This window comes from Hippocampus bargibanti, linkage group LG18 (genome assembly GCF_051943395.1).
Source record: "Hippocampus bargibanti isolate YZ-2025 linkage group LG18, ASM5194339v1, whole genome shotgun sequence".
NCBI lineage: Eukaryota > Metazoa > Chordata > Actinopteri > Syngnathiformes > Syngnathidae > Hippocampus > Hippocampus bargibanti.
Genome location: NC_142751.1, coordinates 13,849,865 through 13,865,265, shown reverse-complemented (window position 1 = coordinate 13,865,265; position 15,401 = coordinate 13,849,865). Strand labels below are relative to the sequence as shown.

The window sequence follows — 15,401 nt, the reverse complement described above, 5'->3', positions numbered from 1 at the left end:
TACAAATGATATGTATGTATGTACAAATTGATGAAACACTGATCCTGCAGTCTGTCGTTATTCATGTTGCCAGACAGCGAATGTTTTGACAACAAACTAACAAAACTTTGGGGGGGGGGGGGGTATTTTTTGTTGCTATACCTTTTCTCCATTGGGGTTACCCAGAACATAGCATCCCATAATGTGGATGAGGTTGGGCTCCGGGTTGACTTTACTCATCATTCTGCTGAGTCGTCTCCAGAATCTTAAAAAAAAGAGCCCAAAGGGTATTAGCTAAAGCTAACTCATGCATTTTCAAATGGAACGAATGGTGTTAGCATTGAGACGTATTTAAGATTTTTATTTGTTCAAGTAGTTGGTAAAATATGACATCCCCTGTTTTTTGGAGTTGTGAAGAAAAAAATGGACTCACTGGCTCATGTCCTCCTCCTTTTCCACCTTAGCAAAGGTCGCTACTTTATTCTTCAGGAGGTATAAGTGGCCAGGACCGCCCTAAATGACATCAAATACACCTTGATGCCGGATTGCATCTGGTGTTGCAAAAGATGTTTTTTTTTATCCGCCATTTTAGTGCTGCTGATCCTACCTGGCAAAAGATGAGCATCCTCCAGAATTTGCTTCCCCTCCTGTATGCCGCGAGCTTCTTCTCAATTTCGTCTGGGAAAGGAAGAACGGTTTGTATAATTATATGCCATAATAAGGCGTTTTTAGCCCCAAAAAACCACCATGTATAGTAAGGCGTTTTTAGCCGAAAAAAACGACCATGTATAGTAAGGCGTTTTTAGCCCGAAAAAAATGACCATGTATAGTAAGGTGTTTTTAGCTAAAAAATACGACCATGTATAGTAAGGCGTTTTTAGCCGAAAAAAACGACCATGTATAGTAAGGCATTTTTAGCCGTAAAAAACGACCATGTATAGTAAGGCATTTTTAGCCGTAAAAAACAACCATGTATAGTAAGGCGTTTTTAGCCGAAAAAAACGACCATGATAGTAAGGCGTTTTTAGCCCAAAAAAACTACCATGTATAGCAAGGCGTTTTTAGGCGAAAAAAACGACCATGTATAGTAAGGCGTTTTTAGCCGAAAAAAAACGACCATGATAGTAAGGCGTTTTTAGGCGAAAAAAACGACCATGTATAGTAAGGCGTTTTTAGGCGAAAAAAACGACCATGTATAGTAAGGCGTTTTTTAGCCCAAAAAAACGACCATGTATAGTAAGGCATTTTTAGCCGTAAAAAACGACCATGTATAGTAAGGCATTTTTAGCCGTAAAAAACGACCATGTATAGTAAGGCATTTTTAGCCGTAAAAAACGACCATGTATAGTAAGGCGTTTTTCGCCGAAAAAAAACGACCATGTATAGTAAGGCATTTTTAGCCGAAAAAAACGACCATGTATAGTAAGGCATTTTTAGCTAAAAAAAACGACCATGTATAGTAAGGCGTTTTAGCCGAAAAAAACGACCATGTATAGTAAGGCGTTTTTAGCCGAAAAAAAACGACCATGTATAGTAAGGCGTTTTTAGCCGAAAAAAAACACCATGTATAGTAAGGCGTTTTTAGCCCCAAAAAACGACCATGTATAGTAAGGCGTTTTTCGCGGAAAAAAACGACCATGTATAGTAAGGCGTTTTTAGCCGAAAAAAACGACCATGTATAGTAAGGCGTTTTTAGCCGAAAAAAACGACCATGTATAGTAAGGCGTTTTTAGCCGAAAAAAACGACCATGTATAGTAAGGCGTTTTTTAGCCCAAAAAAACGACCATGTATAGCAAGGCGTTTTTAGCCAAAAAAAACGACCATGTATAGTAAGGCGTTTTTAGCCGAAAAAAACGACCATGTATAGTAAGGCGTTTTTAGCCGAAAAAAACGACCATGTATAGTAAGGCGTTTTTAGCCGAAAAAAACGACCATGTATAGTAAGGCGTTTTTAGCCCAAAAAAACGACCATGTATAGTAAGGCGTTTTTAGCCGAAAAAAACGACCATGTATAGTAAGGCGTTTTCAGCCGAAAAAAACGACCATGTATAGTAAGGCGTTTTTAGCCCAAAAAAACGACCATGTATAGTAAGGCGTTTTTAGCCAAAAAAAACGACCATGTATAGTAAGGCGTTTTTAGCCGAAAAAAACGACCATGTATAGTAAGGCGTTTTTAGCCGAAAAAAACGACCATGTATAGTAAGGCGTTTTTAGCCGAAAAAAACGACCATGTATAGTAAGGCGTTTTTTAGCCCAAAAAAACGACCATGTATAGTAAGGCGTTTTTAGCCAAAAAAAACGACCATGTATAGTAAGGCGTTTTTAGCCGAAAAAAACGACCATGTATAGTAAGGCGTTTTTAGCCGAAAAAAACGACCATGTATAGTAAGGCGTTTTTAGCCCAAAAAAAACGACCATGTATAGTAAGGCGTTTTTAGCCGAAAAAAACGACCATGTATTGTAAGGCGTTTTTAGCCGTAAAAAACGACCATGTATAGTAAGGCATTTTTAGGCGAAAAAAACAACCATGTATAGTAAGGCGTTTTTAGCCGAAAAAAACGACCATGTATAGTAAGGCGTTTTTAGCCCAAAAAAACGACCATGTATAGTAAGGCGTTTTTAGCCGGAAAAAACGACCATGTATAGTAAGGTGTTTTTTAGCCGAAAGAAACGACCATGTATAGCAAGGCGTTTTTAGCCGAAAAAAACGACCATGTATAGTAAGGCGTTTTTAGCCGAAAAAAACGACCATGTATAGTAAGGCGTTTTTAGCCGAAAAAAACGACCATGTATAGTAAGGCGTTTTTAGGCGAAAAAAACGACCATGTATAGTAAGGCGTTTTTAGCCGAAAAAAACGACCATGTATAGTAAGGCGTTTTTAGGCGAAAAAAACGACCATGTATAGTAAGGCGTTTTTAGGCGAAAAAAACGAGCATGTATAGTAAGGCGTTTTTAGCCCAAAAAAACGACCATGTATAGTAAGGCGTTTTTAGCCAGAAAAAACGACCATGTATAGTAAGGCGTTTTTAGCCCAAAAAAACGACCATGTATAGCAAGGCGTTTTTAGCCGGAAAAAACGACCATGTATAGTAAGGCGTTTTTAGCCCAAAAAAACCACCATGTATAGTAAGGCGTTTTTTAGCCCAAAAAAACGACCATGTATAGTAAAGGATTTTTTAGCTGAAAAAAAACGACCATGTATAGTAAGGCATTTTTAGGCGAAAAAAACAACCATGTATAGTAAGGCGTTTTTAGCCGAAAAAAACGACCATGTATAGTAAGGCGTTTTTAGCCCAAAAAAACGACCATGTATAGTAAGGCGTTTTTAGGCGAAAAAAACAACCATGTATAGTAAGGCGTTTTTAGCCGGAAAAAACGACCATGTATAGTAAGGCGTTTTTAGCCCAAAAAAACCACCATGTATAGTAAGGCGTTTTTTAGCCCAAAAAAACGACCATGTATAGCAAGGCGTTTTTAGCCAAAAAAAACGACCATGTATAGTAAGCCGTTTTTAGCCGAAAAAAACGACCATGTATAGTAAAGGATTTTTTAGCTGAAAAAAACGACCATGTATAGTAAGGCGTTTTTAGCCCAAAAAAACGACCATGTATAGCAAGGCGTTTTTAGCCGAAAAAAACGACCATGTATAGTAAGGCGTTTTTAGCCCAAAAAAACGACCATGTATAGTAAGGCGTTTTTTAGCCCAAAAAAACGACCATGTATAGTAAAGGATTTTTTAGCTGAAAAAAAACGACCATGTATAGTAAGGCGTTTTTAGATGAAAAAAACGACCACGTATAGTAAGGCGTTTTTAGTCCAAAAAAACGACCATGTATAGTAAGGCGTTTTTAGCCCAAAAAAACGACCATGTATAGTAAGGCGTTTTTAGCGGAAAAAAAACGACCATGTATAGTAAGGCGTTTTTAGCCCAAAAAAACGACCATGTATAGTAAGGCGTTTTTAGCCGAAAAAAACGACCATGTATAGTAAGGCGTTTTTAGCCGAAAAAAACGACCATGTATAGTAAGGCGTTTTTAGGCGAAAAAAACGACCATGTATAGTAAGGCGTTTTTAGCGGAAAAAAAACGACCATGTATAGTAAGGCGTTTTTAGCCCAAAAAAACGACCATGTATAGTAAGGCGTTTTTAGCCGGAAAAAAACGACCATGTATAGTAAGGCGTTTTTAGCGGAAAAAAACGACCATGTATAGTAAGGCGTTTTTAGGCGAAAAAAACGACCATGTATAGTAAGGCGTTTTTAGCCGAAAAAAACGACCATGTATAGTAAGGCGTTTTTTAGCCCAAAAAAACGACCATGTATAGCAAGGCGTTTTTAGCCGAAAAAAACGACCATGTATAGTAAGGCGTTTTTAGCCCAAAAAAACGACCATGTATAGTAAGGCGTTTTTAGCCGGAAAAAACGACCATGTATAGTAAGGCGTTTTTAGCCGAAAAAAACGACCATGTATAGTAAGGCGTTTTTAGGCGAAAAAAACGACCATGTATAGTAAGGCGTTTTTAGCCGAAAAAAAACACCATGTATAGTAAGGCGTTTTTAGCCCCAAAAAACGACCATGTATAGTAAGGCGTTTTTAGCGGAAAAAAACGACCATGTATAGTAAGGCGTTTTTAGCCGAAAAAAACGACCATGTATAGTAAGGCGTTTTTAGCCGAAAAAAACGACCATGTATAGTAAGGCGTTTTCAGCCGAAAAAAACGACCATGTATAGTAAGGCGTTTTTTAGCCCAAAAAAACGACCATGTATAGCAAGGCGTTTTTAGCCAAAAAAAACGACCATGTATAGTAAGGCGTTTTTAGCCGAAAAAAACGACCATGTATAGTAAGGCGTTTTTAGCCGAAAAAAACGACCATGTATAGTAAGGCGTTTTTAGCCGAAAAAAACGACCATGTATAGTAAGGCGTTTTTAGCCCAAAAAAACGACCATGTATAGTAAGGCGTTTTTAGCCGAAAAAAACGACCATGTATAGTAAGGCGTTTTTAGCCGAAAAAAACGACCATGTATAGTAAGGCGTTTTTTAGCCCAAAAAAACGACCATGTATAGCAAGGCGTTTTTAGCCAAAAAAAACGACCATGTATAGTAAGGCGTTTTTAGCCGAAAAAAACGACCATGTATAGTAAGGCGTTTTTAGCCGAAAAAAACGACCATGTATAGTAAGGCGTTTTTAGCCGAAAAAAACGACCATGTATAGTAAGGCGTTTTTTAGCCCAAAAAAACGACCATGTATAGCAAGGCGTTTTTAGCCAAAAAAAACGACCATGTATAGTAAGGCGTTTTTAGCCGAAAAAAACGACCATGTATAGTAAGGCGTTTTTAGCCCAAAAAAACGACCATGTATAGTAAGGCGTTTTTAGCCGAAAAAAACGACCATGTATAGTAAGGCGTTTTTTAGCCGAAAAAAACGACCATGTATAGTAAGGCGTTTTTAGCCGAAAAAAACGACCATGTATAGTAAGGCGTTTTTAGCCGAAAAAAACGACCATGTATAGTAAGGCGTTTTTAGCCGAAAAAAACGACCATGTATAGTAAGGCGTTTTTAGGCGAAAAAAACGACCATGTATAGTAAGGCGTTTTTAGCCGAAAAAAACGACCATGTATAGTAAGGCGTTTTTAGGCGAAAAAAACGACCATGTATAGTAAGGCGTTTTTAGCCGAAAAAAACGACCATGTATAGTAAGGCGTTTTTAGCCCAAAAAAACGACCATGTATAGTAAGGCGTTTTTAGCCAAAAAAAACGACCATGTATAGTAAGGCGTTTTTAGCCCAAAAAAACGACCATGTATAGTAAGGCGTTTTTAGCCGGAAAAAACGACCATGTATAGTAAGGCGTTTTTAGCCCAAAAAAACGACCATGTATAGTAAGGCGTTTTTTAGCCCAAAAAAACGACCATGTATAGTAAGGCGTTTTTAGCTGAAAAAAAACGACCATGTATAGTAAGGCGTTTTTAGGCGAAAAAAACGACCATGTATAGTAAGGCGTTTTTAGCCGAAAAAAACGACCATGTATAGTAAGGCGTTTTTAGCCCAAAAAAACGACCATGTATAGTAAGGCGTTTTTAGGCGAAAAAAACAACCATGTATAGTAAGGCGTTTTTAGCCGAAAAAAACGACCATGTATAGTAAGGCGTTTTTAGCCCAAAAAAACGACCATGTATAGTAAGGCGTTTTTAGCCCAAAAAAACGACCATGTATAGTAAGGCGTTTTTAGCCAAAAAAAACGACCATGTATAGTAAGGCGTTTTTAGCCGAAAAAAACGACCATGTATAGTAAGGCGTTTTTAGCCGAAAAAAACGACCATGTATAGTAAGGCGTTTTTAGCCCAAAAAAACGACCATGTATAGTAAGGCGTTTTTAGCCGAAAAAAACGACCATGTATAGTAAGGCGTTTTTAGCCCAAAAAAACGACCATGTATAGTAAGGCGTTTTTAGCCCAAAAAAAACGACCATGTATAGTAAGGCGTTTTTAGCCGAAAAAAAACGACCATGTATAGTAAGGCGTTTTTAGCCCAAAAAAACGACCATGTATAGTAAGGCGTTTTTAGCCCAAAAAAACGACCATGTATAGTAAGGCGTTTTTAGCCCAAAAAAACGACCATGTATAGTAAGGCGTTTTTAGCCCAAAAAAAACGACCATGTATAGTAAGGCGTTTTTAGCCCAAAAAAACGACCATGTATAGTAAGGCGTTTTTAGCCGAAAAAAAACGACCATGTATAGTAAGGCGTTTTTAGCCGAAAAAAACGACCATGTATAGTAAGGCGTTTTTAGGCGAAAAAAACGACCATGTATAGTAAGGCGTTTTTAGCCGAAAAAAACGACCATGTATAGTAAGGCGTTTTTAGCCCAAAAAAACGACCATGTATAGTAAGGCGTTTTTAGCCGGAAAAAAACGACCATGTATAGTAAGGCGTTTTTAGCCGAAAAAAACGACCATGTATAGTAAGGCGTTTTTAGGCGAAAAAAACGACCATGTATAGTAAGGCGTTTTTAGCCGAAAAAAACGACCATGTATAGTAAGGCGTTTTTAGCCCAAAAAAACGACCATGTATAGTAAGGCGTTTTTAGCCGAAAAAAACGACCATGTATAGTAAGGCGTTTTTAGCCCAAAAAAACGACCATGTATAGTAAGGCGTTTTTAGCCGAAAAAAACGACCATGTATAGTAAGGCGTTTTTAGCCGAAAAAAACGACCATGTATAGTAAGGCGTTTTTAGCCGAAAAAAACGACCATGTATAGTAAGGCGTTTTTAGCCGAAAAAAACGACCATGTATAGTAAGGCGTTTTTAGCCCCAAAAAACGACCATGTATAGTAAGGCGTTTTTAGCCGAAAAAAACGACCATGTATAGTAAGGCGTTTTTAGCCGAAAAAAACGACCATGTATAGTAAGGCGTTTTTAGCCGAAAAAAACGACCATGTATAGTAAGGCGTTTTTAGCCGAAAAAAACGACCATGTATAGTAAGGCGTTTTTAGCCGAAAAAAACGACCATGTATAGTAAGGCGTTTTTAGCCGAAAAAAAACGACCATGTATAGTAAGGCGTTTTTAGCCGAAAAAAACGACCATGTATAGTAAGGCGTTTTTAGCCGAAAAAAACGACCATGTATAGTAAGGCGTTTTTAGCCGAAAAAAACGACCATGTATAGTAAGGCGTTTTTAGCCGAAAAAAACGACCATGTATAGTAAGGCGTTTTTAGCCGAAAAAAACGACCATGTATAGTAAGGCGTTTTTAGCCGAAAAAAACGACCATGTATAGTAAGGCGTTTTTAGCCGAAAAAAACGACCATGTATAGTAAGGCGTTTTTAGCCGAAAAAAACGACCATGTATAGTAAGGCGTTTTTAGCCGAAAAAAACGACCATGTATAGTAAGGCGTTTTTAGCCGAAAAAAACGACCATGTATAGTAAGGCGTTTTTAGCCGAAAAAAACGACCATGTATAGTAAGGCGTTTTTAGCCCAAAAAAACGACCATGTATAGTAAGGCGTTTTTAGCCGAAAAAAACGACCATGTATAGTAAGGCGTTTTTAGCCCAAAAAAAACGACCATGTATAGTAAGGCGTTTTTAGCCGAAAAAAACGACCATGTATAGTAAGGCGTTTTTAGCCGAAAAAAACGACCATGTATAGTAAGGCGTTTTTAGCCGAAAAAAACGACCATGTATAGTAAGGCGTTTTTAGCCGAAAAAAAACGACCATGTATAGTAAGGCGTTTTTAGCCGAAAAAAACGACCATGTATAGTAAGGCGTTTTTAGCCGAAAAAAACGACCATGTATAGTAAGGCGTTTTTAGCCGAAAAAAACGACCATGTATAGTAAGGCGTTTTTAGCCGAAAAAAACGACCATGTATAGTAAGGCGTTTTTAGCCGAAAAAAACGACCATGTATAGTAAGGCGTTTTTAGCCGAAAAAAACGACCATGTATAGTAAGGCGTTTTTAGCCAAAAAAACGACCATGTATAGTAAGGCGTTTTTAGCCGAAAAAAACGACCATGTATAGTAAGGCGTTTTTAGCCGAAAAAAACGACCATGTATAGTAAGGCGTTTTTAGCCCAAAAAAACGACCATGTATAGTAAGGCGTTTTTAGCCCAAAAAAACGACCATGTATAGTAAGGCGTTTTTAGCCGAAAAAAACGACCATGTATAGTAAGGCGTTTTTAGCCCAAAAAAACGACCATGTATAGTAAGGCGTTTTTAGGCGAAAAAAACGACCATGTATAGTAAGGCGTTTTTAGCCGAAAAAAACGACCATGTATAGTAAGGCGTTTTTAGCCGAAAAAAACGACCATGTATAGTAAGGCGTTTTTAGCCGAAAAAAAACGACCATGTATAGTAAGGCGTTTTTAGCCGAAAAAAAACGACCATGTATAGTAAGGCGTTTTTAGCCGAAAAAAACGACCATGTATAGTAAGGCGTTTTTAGCCCAAAAAAACGACCATGTATAGTAAGGCGTTTTTAGCCGAAAAAAAAACGACCATGTATAGTAAGGCGTTTTTAGCCGAAAAAAACGACCATGTATAGTAAGGCGTTTTTAGCCGAAAAAAACGACCATGTATAGTAAGGCGTTTTTAGCCCAAAAAAACGACCATGTATAGTAAGGCGTTTTTAGCCGAAAAAAACGACCATGTATAGTAAGGCGTTTTTAGCCCAAAAAAACGACCATGTATAGTAAGGCGTTTTTAGCCCAAAAAAAACGACCATGTATAGTAAGGCGTTTTTAGCCGAAAAAAACGACCATGTATAGTAAGGCGTTTTTAGCCCAAAAAAAACGACCATGTATAGTAAGGCGTTTTTAGCCCAAAAAAACGACCATGTATAGTAAGGCGTTTTTAGCCCAAAAAAACGACCATGTATAGTAAGGCGTTTTTAGCCGAAAAAAACGACCATGTATAGTAAGGCGTTTTTAGCCCAAAAAAACGACCATGTATAGTAAGGCGTTTTTAGCCGAAAAAAACGACCATGTATAGTAAGGCGTTTTTAGCCGAAAAAAACGACCATGTATAGTAAGGCGTTTTTAGCCGAAAAAAACGACCATGTATAGTAAGGCGTTTTTAGCCGAAAAAAACGACCATGTATAGTAAGGCGTTTTTAGCCGAAAAAAACGACCATGTATAGTAAGGCGTTTTTAGCCGAAAAAAAACGACCATGTATAGTAAGGCGTTTTTAGCCGAAAAAAACGACCATGTATAGTAAGGCGTTTTTAGCCGAAAAAAACGACCATGTATAGTAAGGCGTTTTTAGCCGAAAAAAACGACCATGTATAGTAAGGCGTTTTTAGCCGAAAAAAACGACCATGTATAGTAAGGCGTTTTTAGCCGAAAAAAACGACCATGTATAGTAAGGCGTTTTTAGCCGAAAAAAACGACCATGTATAGTAAGGCGTTTTTAGCCGAAAAAAAACGACCATGTATAGTAAGGCGTTTTTAGCCGAAAAAAACGACCATGTATAGTAAGGCGTTTTTAGCCGAAAAAAACGACCATGTATAGTAAGGCGTTTTTAGCCGAAAAAAACGACCATGTATAGTAAGGCGTTTTTAGCCGAAAAAAACGACCATGTATAGTAAGGCGTTTTTAGCCGAAAAAAACGACCATGTATAGTAAGGCGTTTTTAGCCGAAAAAAACGACCATGTATAGTAAGGCGTTTTTAGCCGAAAAAAAACGACCATGTATAGTAAGGCGTTTTTAGCCGAAAAAAACGACCATGTATAGTAAGGCGTTTTTAGCCGAAAAAAACGACCATGTATAGTAAGGCGTTTTTAGCCGAAAAAAACGACCATGTATAGTAAGGCGTTTTTAGCCGAAAAAAACGACCATGTATAGTAAGGCGTTTTTAGCCGAAAAAAACGACCATGTATAGTAAGGCGTTTTTAGCCGAAAAAAACGACCATGTATAGTAAGGCGTTTTTAGCCGAAAAAAACGACCATGTATAGTAAGGCGTTTTTAGCCGAAAAAAACGACCATGTATAGTAAGGCGTTTTTAGCCGAAAAAAACGACCATGTATAGTAAGGCGTTTTTAGCCGAAAAAAACGACCATGTATAGTAAGGCGTTTTTAGCCGAAAAAAACGACCATGTATAGTAAGGCGTTTTTAGCCGAAAAAAACGACCATGTATAGTAAGGCGTTTTTAGCCGAAAAAAACGACCATGTATAGTAAGGCGTTTTTAGCCGAAAAAAACGACCATGTATAGTAAGGCGTTTTTAGCCGAAAAAAAACGACCATGTATAGTAAGGCGTTTTTAGCCCAAAAAAACGACCATGTATAGTAAGGCGTTTTTAGCCGAAAAAAACGACCATGTATAGTAAGGCGTTTTTAGCCCAAAAAAACGACCATGTATAGTAAGGCGTTTTTAGCCGAAAAAAACGACCATGTATAGTAAGGCGTTTTTAGCCGAAAAAAACGACCATGTATAGTAAGGCGTTTTTAGCCGAAAAAAACGACCATGTATAGTAAGGCGTTTTTAGCCGAAAAAAAACGACCATGTATAGTAAGGCGTTTTTAGCCGAAAAAAACGACCATGTATAGTAAGGCGTTTTTAGCCGAAAAAAACGACCATGTATAGTAAGGCGTTTTTAGCCGAAAAAAACGACCATGTATAGTAAGGCGTTTTTAGCCCAAAAAAACGACCATGTATAGTAAGGCGTTTTTAGCCGAAAAAAACGACCATGTATAGTAAGGCGTTTTTAGCCGAAAAAAACGACCATGTATAGTAAGGCGTTTTTAGCCGAAAAAAACGACCATGTATAGTAAGGCGTTTTTAGCCCAAAAAAAACGACCATGTATAGTAAGGCGTTTTTAGCCCAAAAAAACGACCATGTATAGTAAGGCGTTTTTAGCCGAAAAAAACGACCATGTATAGTAAGGCGTTTTTAGCCCAAAAAAACGACCATGTATAGTAAGGCGTTTTTAGCCGAAAAAAACGACCATGTATAGTAAGGCGTTTTTAGCCGAAAAAAACGACCATGTATAGTAAGGCGTTTTTAGCCGAAAAAAACGACCATGTATAGTAAGGCGTTTTTAGCCGAAAAAAAACGACCATGTATAGTAAGGCGTTTTTAGCCGAAAAAAACGACCATGTATAGTAAGGCGTTTTTAGCCGAAAAAAAACGACCATGTATAGTAAGGCGTTTTTAGCCGAAAAAAAACGACCATGTATAGTAAGGCGTTTTTAGCCGAAAAAAACGACCATGTATAGTAAGGCGTTTTTAGGCGAAAAAAACGACCATGTATAGTAAGGCGTTTTTAGCCGAAAAAAACGACCATGTATAGTAAGGCGTTTTTAGCCGAAAAAAACGACCATGTATAGTAAGGCGTTTTTAGCCGAAAAAAACGACCATGTATAGTAAGGCGTTTTTAGCCGAAAAAAACGACCATGTATAGTAAGGCGTTTTTAGCCGAAAAAAAACGACCATGTATAGTAAGGCGTTTTTAGCCGAAAAAAAAAAACGACCATGTATAGTAAGGCGTTTTTAGCCCCAAAAAACGACCATGTATAGTAAGGCGTTTTTAGCCGAAAAAAACCCATGTATAGTAAGGCGTTTTTAGCCCAAAAAAACGACCATGTATAGTAAGGCGTTTTTAGCCGAAAAAAACGACCATGTATAGTAAGGCGTTTTTAGCCGGAAAAAACGACCATGTATAGTAAGGCGTTTTTAGCCCAAAAAAACCACCATGTATAGTAAGGCGTTTTTTAGCCCAAAAAAACGACCATGTATAGCAAGGCGTTTTTAGCCAAAAAAAACGACCATGTATAGTAAGGCGTTTTTAGCCGAAAAAAACGACCATGTATAGTAAAGGATTTTTTAGCTGAAAAAAACGACCATGGGGTAAGGGGTTTTTAGATGAAAAAAACGACCACGTATAGTAAGGCGTTTTTAGCCGGAAAAAACGACCATGTATAGTAAGGCGTTTTTAGCCCAAAAAAACGACCATGTATAGCAAGGCGTTTTTAGCCGAAAAAAACGACCATGTATAGTAAGGCGTTTTTAGCCCAAAAAAACGACCATGTATAGTAAGGCGTTTTTAGCCCAAAAAAACGACCATGTATAGTAAAGGATTTTTTAGCTGAAAAAAAACGACCATGTATAGTAAGGCGTTTTTAGATGAAAAAAACGACCACGTATAGTAAGGCGTTTTTAGTCCAAAAAAACGACCATGTATAGTAAGGCGTTTTTAGCCGAAAAAAACGACCATGTATAGTAAGGCGTTTTTAGCCGAAAAAAACGACCATGTATAGTAAGGCGTTTTTAGCCGAAAAAAACGACCATGTATAGTAAGGCGTTTTTTAGCCCAAAAAAACGACCATGTATAGCAAGGCGTTTTTAGTTGAAAAAAAACGACCATGTATAGTAAGGCGTTTTTAGCCGAAAAAAACGACCATGTATAGTAAGGCGTTTTTAGCCGAAAAAAACGACCATGTATAGTAAGGCGTTTTTAGCCGAAAAAAACGACCATGTATAGTAAGGCGTTTTTAGCCCAAAAAAACGACCATGTATAGTAAGGCGTTTTTAGGCGAAAAAAACAACCATGTATAGTAAGGCGTTTTTAGCCCAAAAAAACGACCATGTATAGTAAGGCGTTTTTAGCCGGAAAAAACGACCATATATAGTAAGGCGTTTTTAGCCGAAAAAAACGACCATGTATAGTAAGGCGTTTTTAGGCGAAAAAAACGACCATGTATAGTAAGGCGTTTTTAGCGGAAAAAAACGACCATGTATAGTAAGGCGTTTTTAGCCCAAAAAAACGACCATGTATAGTAAGGCGTTTTTAGCCGGAAAAAACGACCATGTATAGTAAGGCGTTTTTAGCCGAAAAAAACGACCATGTATAGTAAGGCGTTTTTAGGCGAAAAAAACGACCATGTATAGTAAGGCGTTTTTAGCCGAAAAAAAACGACCATGTATAGTAAGGCGTTTTTTAGCCCAAAAAAACGACCATGTATAGTAAGGCGTTTTTAGCCGAAAAAAACGACCATGTATAGTAAGGCGTTTTTAGCCCAAAAAAACGACCATGTATAGTAAGGCGTTTTTAGCCGAAAAAAACGACCATGTATAGTAAGGCGTTTTTAGCCGAAAAAAACGACCATGTATAGTAAGGCGTTTTTAGCCGAAAAAAACGACCATGTATAGTAAGGCGTTTTTTAGCCGAAAAAAACGACCATGTATAGTAAGGCGTTTTTAGCGGAAAAAAACGACCATGTATAGTAAGGCGTTTTTAGCCGAAAAAAACGACCATGTATAGTAAGGCGTTTTTAGCCGAAAAAAACGACCATGTATAGTAAGCCGTTTTTTAGCCCAAAAAAACGATCATGTATAGCAAGGCGTTTTTAGCCGAAAAAAAACGACCATGTATAGTAAGGCGTTTTTAGCCGAAAAAAATGACCATGTATAGTAAGGCGTTTTTAGCCGAAAAAAACGACCATGTATAGTAAGGCGTTTTTAGCCCCAAAAAAATGACCATGTATAGTAAGGCGTTTTTAGCCGAAAAAAATGACCATGTATAGTAAGGCGTTTTTAGCCGAAAAAAACGACCATGTATAGTAAGGCGTTTTTAGCCGAAAAAAACGACCATGTATAGTAAGGCGTTTTTAGCCGAAAAAAACGACCATGTATAGTAAGGCGTTTTTTTAGACGGAAAAAAACGACCATGTATAGTAAGGCGTTTTTAGCCGAAAAAAAAAGATCATGTATTCTAAGGCGTTTTTAGCTGAAAAAAAAAAAACGATATAGTAAGGCGTTTTTTTCTCGAAAAAAACCCACCATGTATCAGAAAACAGACTAGTGATTTTTTTTAAAATACAAAATAAATACAAAGGTAAACAATTTTAAAAAGAGGAAAGACTGACTCACCCAAAATGTCATCAAAAGTTGCATGTTCATGGTCCTAAGCAACAAAAGATCACATTTGTCAGAAAAAGACTGCCTTGTCCAGACGGCATTTTGCATATATGACTCACATAGAGGATGGGGATGATGGACGGATCATCCCTGCGGATTATGGTGGGTACGTACTCCGCCTTGGGTACCTTTGACGAGATCAACTGAAGCAAAAGAGGAAGGTTGCTCACAAACTCTTAAGAAAACTGTTGACGACGGGTGAAATATGAAGTCAAGGCTCCAAATGAGAAGGCAGAAAAGGGCAAAAACAGACGTCACTCCGTGGTTGGGGGGTAGGGGGTCATCGTTCTTATCTCACCATGATTTTGGGAGGTACAAAGTCATCTCCCTCGCAGGCAAGCCTCTCCATTTCTCTCTCTTCCTCCCAGTCGGCAGCTTCATCGACGCCGCCTTCGTCGAGGGTGCTGCAGGACGTTTGCAGGTCCCCACCTTGGAGAGTAGAATGCACAATGAGCATCGAAATGCGGCAGGAGGAGGTGAAGACGACATTCAAGGAGTGCCTAAGGACATTTTCGGAAAGTGAGGAATAGTGACCCAGTAGTGGTTTGAGGTATTGATATTAGAAAATGGCAGAGAGCAAAAAACGCAGACAGCTATCGGACGTGGAAAAAGAATGAATGATTGTGAGCTTTTTAAAGGCTAAAGCTCGGGGGCGGGAAAGTCCGAGCAGCTAGGCTAGAACTGTCATTTCATTTTTACTCTTAGCTTTTGAAAGGCTAAAGCTAGCTGCTAGTCTACGGCGGGAAAGTCTGAGCAGCTAGCATACAACTGACATTTCATTTTTGCTCTTAGCTTTTGAAAGGCTAAAGCTAGCTGCTAGTCGACTGCGGGAAAGTCAGACTAGCAAGCATAGAACTATCATTTCGTTTTTGCTCTCAGCTTTTGAAAGCTTTGCTAGTCTAAAAAGTCAGAGCTAGCATAGAACTGTCATTTCATTTTTGCTTTTAGCGTTTGAAAGGCTAAAGCTAGCTGCTAGTCTACAGCGGGAAAGTCAGAGCAGCTAGC

The 15,401-nt window shown here is 38.1% G+C and overlaps 1 protein-coding gene across 1 annotated transcript in view; it reads right to left on the bottom strand.

Annotated features, from left to right (window-relative positions):
* The window catches only part of nsmfa (NMDA receptor synaptonuclear signaling and neuronal migration factor a), a 34,070-nt gene that overhangs the window by 1,710 nt on the left and 16,959 nt on the right, over window positions 1-15,401 (bottom strand). Inside the window, exons 7-12 of the mRNA XM_089020683.1 lie at window positions 14,695-14,825; window positions 14,456-14,539; window positions 14,349-14,382; window positions 587-657; window positions 413-492; window positions 142-244 (exon numbers count right to left, since the gene is read on the bottom strand). Of these exons, the coding sequence (XP_088876809.1) occupies window positions 142-244; window positions 413-492; window positions 587-657; window positions 14,349-14,382; window positions 14,456-14,539; window positions 14,695-14,825 (503 nt within the window). The remainder of the gene's footprint in view (window positions 1-141; window positions 245-412; window positions 493-586; window positions 658-14,348; window positions 14,383-14,455; window positions 14,540-14,694; window positions 14,826-15,401) is intronic.